Source organism: Elaeis guineensis, chromosome 7 (assembly GCF_000442705.2).
Source record: "Elaeis guineensis isolate ETL-2024a chromosome 7, EG11, whole genome shotgun sequence".
Lineage (NCBI taxonomy): Eukaryota > Viridiplantae > Streptophyta > Magnoliopsida > Arecales > Arecaceae > Elaeis > Elaeis guineensis.
In genome coordinates this window covers 46530858-46550090 of record NC_025999.2, presented here as the reverse complement: position 1 = coordinate 46550090, position 19233 = coordinate 46530858, and the positions used below count along the sequence as shown (strand labels likewise).

The following is a 19233-nucleotide window of genomic DNA, read 5'->3' as shown; positions in this document are numbered from 1 at the left end:
GCAGGAAGACTCCGCCCGGACTCCTACGGGAGCCGGGCTCCGTCACCAACTTCAACCGTTGGTAAGCTCCGTCCGGACTCCTACGGGAGTCGGACTTCACACCCGACTCCAACTGCAAAAAGACTCCGTCCGTACTCCTATGGGAGCCGGGCTCCGTCATCGGTTTCAACTGCTGGTGAGCTCCGTCCGGACTCCTATGGGAGCCAGACTTCGCACCTGACTCCAACTGCAGGAAGGCTCCACCCGGACTCCTACGGGAGTTGGGCTCCATCACCGGCTTCAACTGCTGGTGGGCTCCGTCCGGACTCCTACAGGAGCCGGACTTCGCACCTGACTCCAGCTGCAGGAAGACTCCGCCTGGACTCCTACGGGAGCCGGGCTCTGTCACCAACTTCAACTGCTGGTAAGCTCCGTCCGGACTCCTACGGAAGCCGGACTTCGCACCCGACTCCAACTGCAGGAAGACTCCGCCCGGACTCCTACGGGAGTCGGGCTCCATCACCGGCTTCAACTGCTGGTGAGTTCCGTCCGGACTCCTACGGGAGTCGGACTTCGCACCTGACTCCAGCTGTTGGAAGACTCCGCCCGGACTCCTACGGGAGCCGGGCTCCGTCACCGGCTTCAACTGCTGGTGAGCTCCGTTCGGACTCCTACGGGAGCCAGACTTCGCACCTGACTCCAGCTGCAGGAAGACTCCGCCCGGACTCCTACGGGAGCCGGGCTCTGTCACCAACTTCAACCGTTGGTAAGCTCCGTCCGGACTCCTACGGGAGCCGGACTTCGCACCCGACTCCAACTGCAGGAAGACTCCGTCCGTACTCCTATGGGAGCCGGGCTCCGTCACCGGTTTCAACTGCTGGTGAGCTCCGTCCGGACTCCTATGGGTGTGTGTGTGTGTATATATATATATGTGTGTGTGTGTGTGTGTGTCTATATATATATATACACACACATAAGACGTGTCAAAATTAGATTAGTACGATTGATGCGATGGGGTTTTTGCACTGACTTGGTTCGGATGTGAACCTCTAACCCAACTCGAGTATCCGACCCAAAAGCCAATCCGAGTTATCCATCGCCCTGAAAAAGGAACCTCCCCCCAACACACACACACACACACATATATATATATATATATATATATATATATATATTTTATATATATATATATATATATATACACATATATGTGTGTGTATATATATATATATACACACATATATGTATATATATATATATATATATATATATATATACATATATGTGTGTGTGTGTTGTGTGTGTATACACACACATGTGTGTGTATACACACACACACACACACACACACACATATATATATATATATATATATATATATATATATATATATATATATTATATATATATATATATATATATATATATATATATGAGATTTGTCAAAATTAGGTTTGCACCGACTTGGTTCGGGCGTAAACCTCTAACCCGACCCGAGAATCCGACCCAAAAGCCAACCCGAGTTATCCATCGCCCTGAAAAGAAACCCCCTCCCCCCCCCCCCAACACGCCTTCAGTCGCGTTGGTCTTGGATCCTCAAAATCCCTAGAGTTCGCTCCCAGCTGCCTTCGGACGAAGAGCCACAGCGGCATGGACGCCTTCCAAGCTGGCCGGCCGATCGGAGGGGATCCGCAGCAGCCACAGAGCCTTTTCTGGCACCCTCCCTCCTCCTCTTCCTCTTCCCCGCCCATTGGGGGCTATCACCATTACCAGGACCCGCACCTTGCCCGCCTGCCCTCGCCTCCCGCCTCCCTCCCTCCTCACCAGCCAGGCTATCCCCTCCATCACCACCACCCACCTCCTCCCCCTCAGCAGCAGCCGCAGCAGCAGTGGCTTCATCCTGATGGTCGTTACCATCTTCAGCAGCCGCCTCCTTCTTTTTCACCCCATCCGCCCCTTCCGCCATACCACGCGCAACAACCGCCCGTCCCACCTTATCCATCGACCATGCCGCCAGCCCCCCACCAATACCCTTCCCCTGCTCCTCCTACTCATCCTCCGCATCGTCCCCTTGCCATGCCGCCGCCGCTGGCTCATCATCATCCTCCGCCTCCTCCTACCGCAGCTTACCCTCCGCCTAATCAGGTCAGTCCCTTCCTCCGCTCTGCACTTCTCGACGAGGAAATATATCTTTTTCTTTATCCTCTTCTTCTTTCGTTAAAGAATATACCCAAATGCTGGAGTTCATATTCCTGGAATTGGAGGTTGTTTTGGTGGTGTTTGTTTTGACTCTCTGATTTCTAGTATTTGTCCTGCTTGTGTCAAATTTTGCTTTGTGCATGTTCATCTAGAATCTTTCCAAGGTTTAAACCATGTAAAGTAGTCACGTGGTATTCGTCTCTGCGAAATTTGGGATTAAGTAATAGAAGGTTGGTGTTAGCTCGGTAACCAGCTGAAAAAGTGGGCGGATCTTTCCCTTTTTTTTCCTTCCAAGGGCCAATATCATAAATATGACTCAAGGATTACTACTTAACGTTGAAAGGATTTTTGTAATGATATTATATGACGCAAGGATTACCACTTAACATTGAAATGATTTTTGTAATGAAATTATAATCAAGGATCCTGGTGTGGGTTGGAATAATGTTTAACAAAATGATTTAAGATGGTGGTATTAACTTCCAAAAGCACAGTTTTTGGGCAAGAGTTTTGGTTGCGAAACATTATTCACATCCTTAATATTTTATTTTGTTTTTTTCCCATTTATTGCTTAGTATAAGAGTAGAAAATCAGGAAAACTATCTGTTGCTGTTTGTTTTGGCTGAGGTTGAAAGGCGAACAACTAGGCCTTGCGTAGTGGTGCTGGAGTGATCTGCAAAACAAAGTCCGGACCGGAGGTTTTCGCTCTGACGAGGATCTTCTGATGCTCAAATTAGAAATTAGAAAACAATGGAAGCAGCAACTAATTCTCTGAGAGGGGTTGCTTATTTGGGTCCTCGGGACTTTAGTTATTTATAGAGGATATGGCTGAACAATCGTGGAAACGTGCGGTTTTGAGGTTTTTGGGCTGTGGGACGTGCTCCCACAAGATACTCTAGCTCTTATCTGTTCTCGCGAGATACTGGGGACTTAGTTACATCTGAACTTATCCACTCAGGATGAACAGCTACTGCACGTGCTAGAAAATTGACTGTCCGAGGTAACGAAGGAAGCTTACGTGCTAGATGGGCCGTACATCAGATCGGATATAAATATCTCAGCTCCACATATCTTAGCTCGATAGTTGGGTCGGCAACCACGAAGATAGCTCGTTGGCCTGAGGTATCCATGATAACACATTGATTCGAGGTATCCATGGTACCACCGTAACACTATCGTTTAGAAAATTCATTTCCTATCATTCTCTTTTTCCCTCTGTCCTTTTGTTTCATATATTGTTGAAGTAACTGATTTTTGAAAATAGGAGGTAGTGAGGCAACCAGAGTTGTTGGATTTACCATTTCTATCTAGCACGGATTCTGCAAAGGAGCAGAAATACCCAGTCACATGTTGGCACATCAATATTTGTTGTTAGACATTATTTACGGCATGGAATGGAACAATGAAGATTTTGTATTTTTTGGTCTATTTATTTAGATTCATCTGATACATTGTTACGTAATAACTGACGATAATGACTATAATACACAAATAGGTACAGTGCAACAACAAATTGGTGCACATCTTTGTTTGGCATAAAGGTATTAAATTTTGGATATGGAAAGATAACACTCTGGCTATAATATATGAAATTATTGCTGGTTTTTGAGAATTAAAATCACATAGATGATTTGAGTTTTCTTGAGTCATTTGGTCAACTTGTCATTCACTGATTGTTCTTCATCTCCAAAGGTAAAGAAGTCTAAACGAGACATCTTTACAAGTTGGACCTCTATAGGTAGATGATGTTGGATATTTTGAGCACTTGGTTGTTTGTAGGGGATATATGGACATCTAGTAATTGGATCACCAATAAGCTGAGTGCTTGGAGACTGCATGAAGGATCTTGAAGGTGGAATAAAAAGGGCCTACATGGAAGTTAATATAGGTTAGAATGCACCCCAAATGCAAGGATGAGTACTAGTACTGGTGCCTCACTGATATGGTGTGGCACTGTACTGAAAGACGAGATGCCTTTCTGGTTTGGCATCTCAAAATGAGGTGATGTACTATGCATCGGTACAGGCTAGCATTGAGGGGCATACTAGAACCAATACTTTTTACTACAGTATAGTATGGTTGGTCTGCATTGGTAGTTAAATCTTCGCCCTACTGTATGAGCCATATTGCAGCTTATGTATGGCCACAACCTACATAACATGCTCCTTAAAGGATCTTGCAAATCCAGATTGGTAATCTATTCTTCAGCTAAAGTATCATTACTTTACTGTTGGAAATAGCAGCATGATTCTCTAGGAAGTTATTTGTGTTTTATCTTAGGTTCAAAGGGCCTATGGTTCTTTAAGCATTTCTAATGTTTTTGGTGCATTTTATATGGTCAGCTAAAGCTTTTTTTTGCTGATACGAAGTTTCAAATTTATGTGCAAATGGCAGTTTTAGTTCTTTAGTCCCCTTTGTCCCCCCATTCTATCTTTTTTATTTTCTTTTTTGATTCAGATCTATGCTTGAGCTGCTTCCATGCTACTAATTAGCTTTACTATTTTTCTGAAGGCATTTGGACACTTGCTTCAACTTTATAGTTTGAATCTACTAAGACTTGATTTCATGAAGCGGCTATTCATGCATTTTGCCATGCCTTGACTTCAATAACATTAATTGGCAAGTTAGTTTAGCTCATGGACAAATTGGTGTCTTAAATGTCCGGTACTGTTATTTATCTGGCAGTGTACATGAATGAGGTCATTTTTTTCTTTGATTAATTTCTTGGGATAGTATTACCTTTTTTAGGTTCATTACTATTTTCTGGACAATGAATCACGTATGGAGAAAAAGGTGCAACAGGATTACATATGCCCATGATTTCTTTGTCTTCATTTTGTATGATCTAATCTCCTTGGCAATGGATGCATGCAGGGATGGGGAAACCCATCGTGGGCTCAGCATCAAGGATGGGAGTACCCAGGTTAGTTATTCACTGTAATGTATAAATGACATGGCATTCTTGACAATCTCATTGTTTTACCATCTCCATGTAAAATGCATACTTCTTGTACATTAAAGTTTGCTTTTTATGCTCACTAAAACCCACTAAGCTTGATGTATCCATAATAAATGTTCCTTCTATGATATATTTGGAGTTATATGTTTCAGTCTTGTTTTGTAATATCTGGTTAGGCATTATGCCATTTGGCTTTGGCAGTTCCTTTGGAGCAAAATAATGTCTTCTCTGATTTCTATCTTTGTATTTTATTAGTACAGCTCCCCTTTTTCTTGAAATGCATTATTTTCTAAACTTTTCTTTTGTAGTTTTACCACATACCCATCCATGTCAGCTTACTTATTCTTGTTAGGCTCTAGTTATGTGCATGCTGCTTCTTATTTGGCACCCTTTTCTGATTTATATCATATTCTTAATGTTATCATATCTCGTAAAGTTCTCATTAGTTCTATGAGCATGTGACAGTGATGCGGATCTCAGAATTGCATATCCACTTCATTGTCAACTTTTAATTTTGTTAGGAGTAATCTCATCAATCATCCATTAAATACGGTGGAATTATGATTTACTATCACCTTATGGCATATATTTTTCATTCATTTTCTGCTTAACAAAGTAAAAATAGAAGCATTCTTTTTCTTCATACTTCTCCCGAACTTTTTGTAGGTCTCGAGTTTCTAAATCATAGATATCTTGATTATATATCCATCACATTGTGCTAAAATTTTGTTTTTCACACTCTTATTCTTGTGGGTTCTAAATGCAAAGTTATTTCTATTTATTTGAATTTATAACAGTGTTGGTTTTTATTAATCATGGTACTTCGTACTGATCCAAATCAGCCGGTACACCTCATATCATACCATACCGACGGGAAACCGATTCGATTCAGGCCAGTTTTTTTTTGAAAAATGGTCTGAATGGACCGAACCGCATGGTTTGGGCCGGTTCGATGCGGTACGGACCGGTATGATGCAGTACAATTTGGTTTTCTTTTTTTTTGGATGTTGGATGGAAATTTTTTTGGAATTTTTTATTATCGGTACGGGCCGGTACGGTACGGTATAGTACGGTATTGTACCGATGGCAACCGGCACGGGGTCTGGTATCGGTATTTAAAACCTTGCTATAAATTCTTAAGAACGATATATTGGAATGGTAGTGCTACAAAATTTATACTAAGGCTTCAGATGGTCATACTGCACACAAGGTGCCATATTAGTGGGAATATAGATATTTCCCCCTCATTTTCATATTTTAGAACTAGATCATGATAACTAAAATAGCTCAGAATGGTTTATCACCTATGTCATTCAATTGGCTAAACATCTATTCCCCATCCTAGCATTAGCAGTGACCAGCTCTCTGATGCCTATAGGTCATGAACGTTTGCTATGATGTGCAAGAGTCCAGCAATAAAGTTTCCTAAGGACTCCTTTAATGAGTTGCATCCACTTTTAGGATAGGGCTATAGAAGGTCTTAGGTATCAGTGTTTACCGTAATATGACATCTAGTCTGCATCACACATTCATGGTGAAAAGCACAATTATTTGCCAAGGGAAAAGTTTCATAATCCAGTAAAATCTAGAATGCGTCAAGTGAAATAATATGGATATTTTGATTATCTATTCATCATATGATGCTAAACTTTTGTTTTCCATACTCTCTTCTCTGGTGGGTTCTAAGTGCAAAGTTATTTCTATTTTTTGAATGTACAACCATGTTGGTTTCTATAATCCTTAAGAATAATATATTGGAATGGTAGTGCTAAACTATTTAAGTCATGGTCATAATGCACTCAAGGTGCCATGTTACTGGGGATATAGATTTTTTGCCCCTCATTTTCATATTTTTAGAACTATGTCATGATAACTAAAATAGTTCAGCATGGTGTATCAGCTATGTTATTCAATTGGCTAAACATCTATTCCCCATCCTAGTGTCATCGGTGACCAGTTCTTTGATGCCTATGGGCCATGGACATCTGCTATGATGTGCAACAGTCCAACAATAAAGTTGCCTAAGGACTCCTTTAATTAGTTGCATCTACTTTTAGGATAGGGCTATAGAAGGTCTTAGGTATCAGTCTTTACCATAATATGACTTCTAATCTGCGTCACACATTCATGGTGAAAAAACACAGAATTATTTTGCCAAGGGAAAATTTTCATAATCCAGTAAAATCTAGAATGCATCAAAGATTAAAAAGTGAACTAATGAGGATATAGGCTATCGGAAACATGTCAATGATCCACAGATAATAGAAGCACTTAAGAATTATTTGTGAACTGTTAATTAAAAGTAATACATACATATGGATTTTGGGTGAAGTAGTCTTTTTGTCATAAGTTAATAATTACTTGGACAAGAAGTTTTCTTGAAGAATTTTAGAATAATTGATGAAATAAAGCAAAGAAATTTGATAGGAGTGGCAATTTGGTCCAACCTGTCAGGTACTGGATCTGACCCAACCTGAATTGGGTGGGTTTTACCCGACCCAATTAAAATCCGGAGCGGATATAGGTTTTAGAAAAAAATATCCGAAGTGGGTACGGGTCGGGTGTGGATAATAGTATGCCCCGCCCCAAACCTGACCCGATATATATATATATATATATGCAATACCCAACAAAAAACCCTAGCCATCTAAGTTTCCCGTATTCAGCTGCTCTGCCTCCCCTAAGCTTCTATAGGCCACTCCAAGCCTCCCACCCCATTGGGCATCCTAAAGATGGAAAAAAAAAGAGGAAAATCAGGGAAAAAAAACTCCCCCTAAGCTTCCTGAGTGAGAGATAAGTTCTTTTCCCACATAGATTGTTATTTTTTTTCCTTTTTGCTTCTTTTTCTTTTCTTTTCATTATCTTTTTCAGAGATCTGTGGGAAAGGAGAGCACTTGAGAGAGATTAAAGGGGTTTCCGAGGTTCCAATTGGGTTTTTTTTCTTAAGTATATGGGATTTTGTTCGAATTGTGGCGGTGTGAGTTGGTTCCTTGAGGTTTTGAGAGCTTAATCTTGGTAGAAGCATGATATTTTGTAAGGTTGGGGATTTTTGATCGAAAAGATTCTTCTTTGGCTACAAAATTTTCAATTTATGGGGCTCTATTTTACTACACAATTTTTGTTTTAAACCATATAGGGATTTCGGGTATATCCGATCTGACATGATCCGTTCTTGGAGCCCGACCCAACTCGAGATGGGTATGGGGCGGGTACGGGCATGGGTTTTTTGCTGGCGGATCGGGTACGGGTCTCGATTGACCCGACCCATACTCGACCCATTGCCACCCCTAACATTTGATACTAGGATTGCATGAAGGAACATACATACCATGTGTGGCCTTGTATTCTATGATGTCTTATTAGTAGCATATGATACTATCTTCAGTATAACTTGTTATTGTTTATTGTTGGTTTGGACTGCTGGTTTGTCCCTAGAATCGCACATTTCTCAAATAATATTTTGAGAATAAGTTAATGACCATTATTAGCATGGTTTGACAAGCGATCACCACTCCACGTAGACACGATACTGCATAGGACATATGCAGTATACAGGTGCATATTTGGGCACTTATGTGGTTGATATCTAGAAATATTTAGAAATAATATAATTAATAAAGTTAGTTAGATATATGTTGAAAGCAATCAATAAAATTTCAGAGATAAAAGAAAATTTATGTATACACTTTCACACTTATCTGGCCTATTTTAGTACAATATGACATGTTGACCTAAAAAAATACCAATATTAGAATTCCTAAGAACCTTACTCAAGTTCAGGCACATTAATGCAATGAACAGATTTAGGAATTACCAAATGATGACCAACCTAAAAACAAGTAACATGTTTGCATGACTTATAATTAAGCTTTGAGAACATAGTTAAAAAGGATAGCATCTATGCTACTAATTTTGAAAAGATGCTTAAAGTCAGGTTTCTTCTTTGAATAGTGCTTTAACATCCATTCTCATTAGGTGCCATCCTCCCAAGCTGTATATGTGAGTCACTGTGGCTTATTTAGGCTACTCATGGCTAACTCTTCGGCCTAGTTCCAATGCAGTTCAGTTACCAGCCCACCAACACAATGTGGGCGTGTGCCTGGCTACATGAACGATATTTTGAAGTAGTAACTTTTGGCATAATGCCGCGTAAATAATAAAAAACAATTCCAAAACTTGAAGAGATATTAATGTATGTTGTTGACAACTGCTAACACAATACTAACTAATGGAATAAATACATACGTCAAGACATGAATTTTATGCATAATAATAACAATAATTAGCACAAAATTGAATATAATAAAGCAATGCCACCAAAACAAAAGAAATAGCAATTATGATTTGATGAACATTCTAATATACAATTAGGGAATGATGTGGAAGTGAATTTTTATGTGGTCTCATGATAGAGATGCTTCATAGCATGTGAAAGCTTATAAAAGGGCATCCGTGTGCTTGAGATTCCTAGCACTGCAGGATCTGGGGAGGTCATCTGTTTAATTGGGGAGTATTATCGCCAAGTGGATTTGATGTCCCTCCTACCGCTCCTTGAGTATTCCTTGTTCGTCGTGGAGGCATATTGACCTATGATAGATTTGAGATAATAACTTATCCTTAATAAGGTTATAAACTTTACTTGAGACAGGTCAGCTCATAATCATCATAACTAACCTTTCAATTTCCTAATGTCTACCCATCACTCTCTCACTCTATTCTACATGTCTCTATCTATCTACTTATGCTCTGATACCATATTAATTGTCACGCTCGCGACCCGAGATTTGAATCGAGGGTCATGGCAACCGCCGCATACTTATAGAATACTTTTTCCATAAGCATGCAAGGCATCTCATCATGATATCTTCACAAATAGTTAAATAAATTTTTCAATATTTAATAATCAAAACTTAGTTCAAATAACAAATCAAAACTCAGTGTTCAAAAGAAAATAACTGTTTGACAAAGTCAGCACTAAAAAAAAACAAAACTAAAAGTCTTGAATCAATTCTGAGAAAAATCCTAAATCAATGAACTAACTCCATCTCTAATCGCTCGCCCACTCGAAATCCCGCATCATGCTAATTTTCTGGATCTGTAAGAAAAACATAAAACTTATCATGAGCTAAATAGCCCAGTAAGCAGTGTATACCTTTAACTGAATAAATCAGGCAAATAATACTATGCATATCAATTTACTGATGACAAATCAATATGTAAAATTCATGGAATCATATTCATAATGTCAATCATATATAAAAGTCAATTCATCATAATTTTCAATTATGCTTTTCATCAATTTTCTTAAGTTCTTCTTACCAACCATGACTATGACCACATTATCCTTGTGGCAGGGTCATAATACCGCGTATCTGCTTGCGGTGGGCTGCGAATCATCTGGCAGCCAAGTCCTTTGGAACCGCTGGTCTAGCTGGCGGTTTTGTCGCTGGTCTATCTGGCGACATGTCGCTGGTCTCACTGGCGACATAAATCCTCAGGACAGTCAATTGCCAACGTATATGCCCCCATTGGCAGGGTCCTCAACACAGTCAGGTTGTCAATTTCATATTGTCTTCCAATTCATATATTATTTTTAAAATAATATAAATAATGATATTCGAGTCAAATCAACCATGTCATTCTTTGTGATCATTCATCATCATACTAATTATTCAACAAATAACTTCAATCATAAATAATTTCTACAATTAACTTTCATCATAAACAATTTTCAACAATTATTTCAATAAATAATTACAATCGCAAGCATGCATAAATTTATTTAATTCATAATTTACCAGATAAATTCAGTAAAAGTAAACACTACTTACCTCAAAAGAAAGTCCAAACTAGAAATTCTAGGGATCTCGAAAATCCTTCTCTGAACCTGATATGTCAAATATCATATTTTAAATCAAAATTTCATCGAATTAAAAATCACTAAATTGTTAAAATCTAATATCCCCACGAGGATCAATTCGTCGACAGCATCCAGGGTTTTCGGACTAATCCATGAATACCCTAGTTATATTTATTTATTTTTATTTATTTATTTATTATTATTTTTTAATTAATTAATTCCATAAATCCTAAAATCTAAAGAGAGAGAGAGAGAGCAAAGAGAGTTTCTCTCTCCGCCCCTTTTTTTTTCCTTTTCTTCTTTTTCTTTTCCTTTTCTTCTTTTTTTTTTTCTTCTTTTTCTTTTCTTTTCTTCTTTTTCTTCTTTTTTTCTTTTCCTTTTCTTCTTTTTCTTCTTCTTCTTCTTCTCAGCCCTTCCCGCGCCGGAACAGAGGATGGGGTCCTCCGGCCTTGATCGGCCGTTCGGGCCGCGGCGGAGGCCGGCGGCCGACGGGGCCGCTCCCCCGGTCACGGAGGAAACATGGCCGGCGGTCAATTTTGATCGCCGGCGTCGAAAATTCACGAAAAATAGGCCCAAAAACAGAGTTTTTTTTCTCGACCGAAAATCGGCGACGCTCGTCGCCGGCAGCCGCGCACAAATGCACGGGGGAAAGAGGAAGGAAAGGAGGAAAAGGAAGGAAGCTTACCTTGACCTCCGGTGACTCCGTCGGAGAGCAGTCACGGCGAAGACAAGGTGGTATCCGCGGCTCTATGTTGGGAAAAACGGAGAGAAGGAGAGAGGGAAGAGGCCGATGTCCGGTCTCAAGGAAGAAGGGGTATTCTTATAGGGAACCCTAGGACTCCGAGGGGTCCTAGGAGTCCTGATTTCGTCCGGATTTCGCCGGAGAAGGAGACTCCTATCGGGAGTCTTCTTCCCGATTTTGAGTTCCTCTGTTTTTTTTTTTTTCGTTTTGGGCTTTTGTGGGCTGAAATAGGTTTTGGGCTATAACAGACACCTCCTAGAGAAGCGAATCTCAGTTTATCCGAGTTCATTGATATGTATGACCTCAGTCTAAACATATTCACCTTCTAAATTGTTAAAACTGCTGTTGGAAGTGAGCAACAAATATTGAGTTATATTGGTTTCTTGATATGTGAATTGGATTGCCTAGAAGAAGATTATTTAATGACATATATTACTTTTTAGGCTACTTTTATGCAATGAATTTGGAAGAAGGGTATGAGGATGGTATTTGATGGGTCATAACCATGGTTTACAATCTTGGTAATGGACTCAATATTGGTGCTCAATTAGTACACCCTTTATCAAGTGTCAGGACAGTACATACCTCGATACCGACACTTGATATGGGAGTCATACAGAGTCTTGGTACCCTATCGGTATATGATACATCCTGTACCTGGTGGTATGGTCTGAGATCGCAGACCGTGGTCATAACTAAATTTCTAAGCAGACATTGTGATTCAAATGTCATATACTCAATATCATTCATTATCTAACTGAAGCACTTTGAAAAGATTTAAAGACACCAAGCAACTTTCCTTCCATTAAGTAGAGGTATATTTCTTATTATTTTGACATTTAGTACTATTCTATGTTCATTAATGATAATTCAGATTTTCCATTTATTTCTGTTTTTATGGAAAGAGAGCTGTTTTGTTATTTTTAGATCTTTCCATGCTGAAATAGGGTTTCATTGTGAAAAATAGGGTTTTGGTGCTAAAAATTCTTTGATCAGATAATGAATGATATTGGCTATTGACATTTGAAACACGAAGTGTGCTTTGAAATTTAGTTATGACCCATAAAAAATGTCCACATATTCTTAGTTTAATTTCATTGCGTAAAAGTGGATTAGGAAGTAGCGGTCAAGCAGTCTTCTTCTAGGCATTTCAATTTACATTGGTTAATGTAGCTTGTGCATTTGTTGCCTGCTTTCAATGCCTGACTTTGTTGAGAAAAGGTTCTAAACTCACCACTGACAAGTTTGAAAGTGATTGTGTTTAGACTTTGGTCATATGTCTGTCCATAGCTAACCATATAAACTATGATATTTGATTGACTGAAGTTGACTGTATTCATGACTAACCATAACTGACCACATTATTTTTGTCAATTTGGAAGCTTTCTTGCACTGTGCCACATATATGAAATTAGAATGTTACTGGACTAGGCCCTTAACAATCTAGGTAGTGAGGCAAAAGCAGAGGCTGCTGGAAACTAGTCTACTTAGCAGAACTGTTAGTCTAATTGTTCATCTCTCAAGCTGTTCTCATTATGTATAGTTTGATTCGTAAATTTCTATAGCCTTGGAGCTTTTTTCTTAAATTTTCCTCTTTTCTTCTGTCTTCTAAGATGTTTGATTGTGTTTGCATTGTTTATTAGTTTGATTATGCTCTAGGTATGATTGATTTTGGGCCAATTGGGGTATATTCCTTTGGCATTCTCACACGGGAAAGCAGTAGGTGATGCAATTTTTTTTTATCACTAAATGAATTATTTAGATGAAGGGAACATTAGAGTGATACTTGTTTGATATAAGTCTCAAGTAAGTAGATCAAATACTTGACCATGTTAATTAAATGTCTCCATGTGGCATCGGAAATTTTAAGGCTGCTGAGTGAACTTTGTTACTCAAGTTAGGAGTTGGAGTAGATCAAGGAGCTCTCAAAAATTATACAAAGCTAAGTTGCTGAGGAACCACTTCACTGAACAATATAGAACACTATGGAATACTGGTAGGCCTCTCTTTGTTGCTCCCCTTTTGATAAGTCTAATACAAGGAAAAAAAGGTGAAATGAAGATGAAGAATTTGATTATGATTAAGTTCTATTTTTAAATAATTTTATAGAATTTGAATATGGTTTAATAAAGAAGTATTTGGAAGCATTATGAATTAAGTTGCAGGAGTGGCATCAAGATTCAAAAAATGTCTGGAGATAGAATATTCCAGTTAAGAGTGAGAAGAATGATGAGGCTACCTCCTGTTCAACCTACGATCCGCTTTTAAGCTTAGTATCGTGATTCTTAACATCCTTTTTGCTAAATGTAAAGACAGGCAAGCTATTTGACATAATGGTTTGTGGAAAGAAATGCAAGATGAGCTTAAAATGCTCCATAAAAATGGTACCTTGACATTAGTGTGTCTAATGCATTGAAACAAAGTTGTAGCCAGTAAACTGTTAAGTTATCTAGATGGATCTTTGGCAAAGTGGAAGGCTGTCCAGATGGTAACGTGTGCACAGTTGTACTAAGATCAGTTTTCTGTTAGTGCAAAATTCAACCTAGTAATAGTTATTCACGTTTTCTGTTTAAGGTTTAAATTGTCGGATGCGAAAAAAATCTTAGGATATGTAACTTATGAAGAGGTTAATTTGAAGTAGCACTGCATGTTTGTTCATATGTTCTTTTTCTTCGGTTTTTGTTTCTTTTTTTTTTGTGGGCATTTGGCAGAGGGGAGGGAAGAGCTAAGCAGGGAGGGTTGTATGATTCATATTTTGAAAATGGTTGGGAACTATCTTATTTGAAGTTCATCATATGGAATAAAAGGTGTAAAATTAACTACTTTGGGTTCGTGAAGTATGCCTCTATCTCTTACATTTAAGTTACCGTCTCGCAGATCATATTTTAATTGTGAGTTGTGACATTGAATGTGTAGACAAATTTGAAGAAATTTCTTGTAGGATTGGTCAATTTGAAATCTTTCTTTCACAGAGCATTGGCATCATATCTAAAGCAAGGTAATCTTTGTCGAAGGAAATGCATGACTAACCTCTAATTGAATCATAACTCTTTGTGGATGTTGTTCCTGTTAATATGCATCTCGATACCAAATACAGAGTGAAACAGGGAGTGTTCTATAATGATTTGGACATATATTGAAGCTGAGTGGGTAAATTATCTATCTTGTGATAGACAAAGAAGAAAGCATAGAGAAAACTAGATGAAAAGATTAAATTGAAGCTAGAAGATCTCTTGTTGAAAAATTTTATTCCTCTATAGAAGGATAGTTTGCTTTGACAAAAGGTTTCTGCTTTTTAGGGCCCTTCTTGCTTTCTAGGCCCTTTTCAGAGCCATTAGCCAACCTAGGTAATTTGAAATAGAAATGGATTCCATTAAACTTCCAAAACAATTAGAAGTAGTACTTTACATAATTTGGATTACCATGGAGTCCCATGTTGAAGGAGACATGTAACGTCATTAAACTCAATTCTTATGTTCAGGACTCCCTCATCTCAGACTACAATTGAAGTAAAACTCTTAGCACTGTTTCTAATCAAATTAGGACTTACCAACATTGTCAAGGAAAGATCTCCAGATGTTTCGTATGAGGCTGCCTTGTAGGTCCTATTGATTAGACTAATCTAAACATGTACTAGTTGTGGATTGTGCAAGACTCTTCTTGTCACATCTCCTTTATCTCATCTCTTTTTCACTTACAACTCCTCTTTTCTTCTGTTATTTGTTTTCTGCAGATCTATTTCTTCTACCTTCCCTTTTCCTTGCTGATGTTTGATAACAATGGTTAAGCTCATGCAGTGGAAGGCTACTCTACAAGGCAAATTTCATCTAGAAATACTCAGAAAGTGGGGTTTGGTATAGAGTATGGCATCCATTTTTGTCTTGCAAATTGCAAGCACAACGTAAACTTAGAAGTTTTTTCTGCATTCTTATGCATGACATGCTGAGTCTCATGAGCATAATATCTCTTAATTGCCAACATTTGATCCATATGAAATGGCCGGTAGTTGTTGTTATCTTAAAGGAAAAGGTCTTAATGGCAACTGTCACCTGTTCACATGATTTGATATATTGTCAAACTACTATGTATATCTCTTTCTTGCCATTTGATCTGTGATGAATAACTGTGATGACTAAGATAATTTCAGTAGGATGTTTCTTAGCCACTGGTCAAAAACCACAAAGCACCGAAAATGTACAGGTAGATAAGCATTTTCTGTTTCATGATGCATGCGCTTTGTGGTTCTAATTCTTAATATCTTGGAGAATTAAGACTGAGTTATCGAAGTTCCTTGTAACGTCAATGGTCTTTAGTTGGTGGGAAAAGAACTGCTTTCCTTAATTGTTTTCTTGATCCATGTAGTGGCAGAAAGGAATCTTCCCTACAATAATGAAGAAGATTGGGCTGCTAGGGCCAAAGCATGGGCAGCTGCTAAATCTGCAACAGAGAATCATCATAGACAGGCACAGATTATGCCAACTGGAAGAATAGAAGAGCATGGTTATGCTTATCATGAGCAGTATCAACAAGCAGCTGGCCCTCCTACAGATAATCAACAGCAATCACATCCTCAATCAATTAATCAACAATTGCCAGTCCACTTGATGGATCAGCAGAAACAAGTTAGTCATGTTCATGGTTCTACATCCTTTAGTTCTGGGTCATCATTTTATGGTACAGATGGCCGTCCATATTACAATGCTGAAGATGAAGCTAGTGGCACAGATAAAGATCATATGGCTTCTTCACAAAGAAATTTTGGTCCAAGTTCATCCACATATGAGCAGGAGGTACCTTATTGTTATTCTTCTACTCAAGGTAATGCTTCGCTTAGCATTTGGCTTTGTGCATGAATGATATCCCAAAGTGCTGCTGCCACCTACATTGGTCATTTGTCTTTGTTTTTATTTGACAATTTCATGCGAACGGTATCCTTTACTTTGGGTTACTGCATGAAATTCCTGTCCATGAAAGACAACTTTCTTTAAATTTGTCAGTTGTATTATTGTACTTTGAATGCAGAACCTCTGGAATCTTCAATAGTGAGCAATCAAGATGTTTGACATTAGTTACAAGCTTTACAGATCATTATTCTTGTCCTTACAGTAACTGTTATTGTATACACTAATCTTTTGTTGATTTTAAGCTTCCATATGATGTATGTGTCTATATTTTGATATCTTAATATTCCTGTCTTTTTTCTGCAGAGACAGATGCTGTAATTTATGTGAAACTGAATAGACCAATTTGTTCCCTAGTTTTGATGCATAATCTGGTGATTATTTTCCAAATTGATAAGATCAAAGGAAAGACATCAGGAATTTAAAAAAAATCACATAGAATTTCTGGAATTGGGTTTTAAATTTTAAGGTTCTAATTTCCCAGGTCAGGATGTTTCAGTACACTTGTAAGCATACCCTATCTTTTGCATCCTGATAGACTTTCAAGCAATGGAGAATTCTCCAGATCCATGCCTGTTTTTATTCGTAAACCCTACTTTTAATACTAATTAATGATGGAGGACCAACTGGGAATAGACTGTGAGCTTTTGAATCAAGAAAAAGGGATGGGAATGAACTAGGATATGAATCAAGAAAAAATCTTGATCTCTTGCTACTGGCAGAAATATAGATAGGTTAGAGATTTTGGCCTTAGGTTTTTATATGAGATACAGTGTCTAAGAACAAGTTTCCTAAAGCAAGATTTTCAACTTGTGGTGGTCCATAGCAGTCGTATAACATAAATTTAGATCACATAGTTGATGTTTACATGGATTACGAAGGTGAGCTGTAGAAAATAGCAAAACAGGGATGATCCTATATATATACATATATATATATATATATATATATATATATATATATATATATATTTATATTTCTTTTTTTTTTTGTGGGGGTGGGGGAGAGGTGGAGGGATAATTCTAGCAGAGTTTGAATATTATGGGGTGGGGCACCTGGGGAGGGGGGAGCAAGCTTGGCTTAAAGAAAATTTTATGGACATTTCCAGATTTTTCTTTTTTCTACAGGAAAAATAGGATTCTTCAAATAAGAGAGTAAATCTCCTAGCGAAATCAGCAATAACCCTGCTTTTTCTGATTTCAAATGTCCCACAAAATTGGGAAGTAAATTATATCCTATCAACCACTTATTTACCCTGTTGGACTCCTAAAAAACAAAAAAAGAAAAGAAATGAAGGTTTTGAACACTGGTCAATGTTTAAGCCTTTAAGGTGTTGTTACATGAGCAGTGCCAAACTGTTAAAGTTTCCTAGACAGTCCCCAGTCAATTAAAGAAAAAGATGACTCAAGATTAAACTAAATCTGAACCATCTAGGTGACTTTTAGAATCCTGCTTGGATCTGATCATAATACTGTAGCTTCAATATGATCGCAAGGAACATGTCTTCATGAATATGTGATGTCCTATTTCTGGGCTGTTTAAAAATGTTTATCCAGTTCAATAATTGTATGCATTGTGTGGTCCTCTATATCACCTTCTGCTTTGTGGGTAACTAAGGTCTTGAATTACCCGGTCTCAACCTTTATGTAAAAGATTAACATGTTTGATGTGTCACTCAGATAAACTCCATCTAGTAGAGCAGTTTACTACCAGAGGTCTGAGACGATGTTACTCTAACGGACAAGAAATATCCTTTCATTTTTATTTGTGTGCCCACAGAGCTTGTGAGGATTAGATGAGAAGGTGACTTAACTAATTATATACCATCTTGACAATTAAACTTAAATTGCCTTTTAGCTATTCTCCATTTGTAGGAGCCATTTGATGTGGTTAAATTACATCAATAACCTCCAATAGTATGAAGTGGACACCTAATTGTCTTCTTGCAAAATTCGATCTTAAGCAAACATCTAGTGCATGATTTGAACCTTTGTATCATCAAATGGGACCTGGGTTAAAGGTAGAAACTAAAGGCTGTTTGCTTTAGAATTGGATGGTGGATTAGAAATTTGTAGCTGAGCTTATGATCCTGAATTCATGAGCCTATCTAAGGAATGCCAAGTCAAAATCTGTTGGCTTGCAAGATCCCTGAAGATTTAAATTGTTGAAAGTATCATATTGATTTCTCAACCATACAAAGAAAAATATGAAGGCTAATATCCATAAAAACATGCCACTTGTTTTACATGATAGGAATTCTGTTGTTTAGTAGTTCCTGAATCTAATGCACCAAATGATCATGAGATAGTTAAGTATGATGCACAACCATCTTGGAAAAAATTTAGCGTCTATTATGGGAAATTACATTTTGGCTGGTTTTTGTAAATTTACACTTTGCTTTGTTAATGAAATTTAAAACTCAGCTTGTATGTGAAAATTCACCATAGTTCACCTTCTTATGAATGCTATGGGTTATCAAAGGAGTATCCTTTGCTGTACCACATTGTCAAGTGGGTTTTACATATTGAACTCTGCATGCATCTCATTTTTTCGTACAAAAACGTCTCAGCTGTTGCACCAAGGGACCATCAAA

At 38.2% G+C, this 19233-nt stretch overlaps 1 protein-coding gene across 2 annotated transcripts in view; it reads left to right on the top strand.

Annotated features, from left to right (window-relative positions):
- The first annotated feature begins 1545 nt into the window (after positions 1 to 1545).
- Positions 1546 to 19233, top strand: part of LOC105035882 (uncharacterized) — a 33396-nt gene continuing 15708 nt past the window's right edge. The window contains exons 1-4 of one of the 2 annotated variants that reach the window (XM_073260853.1): positions 1546 to 2124; positions 4927 to 4971; positions 5053 to 5101; positions 16102 to 16557. In XM_073260853.1, the coding sequence (XP_073116954.1) occupies positions 1630 to 2124; positions 4927 to 4971; positions 5053 to 5101; positions 16102 to 16557 (1045 nt within the window). In that variant the 5' untranslated portion in view covers positions 1546 to 1629. The remainder of the gene's footprint in view (positions 2125 to 4926; positions 4972 to 5052; positions 5102 to 16101; positions 16558 to 19233) is intronic. The other variant, XM_010911597.4, reaches the window with a different exon arrangement.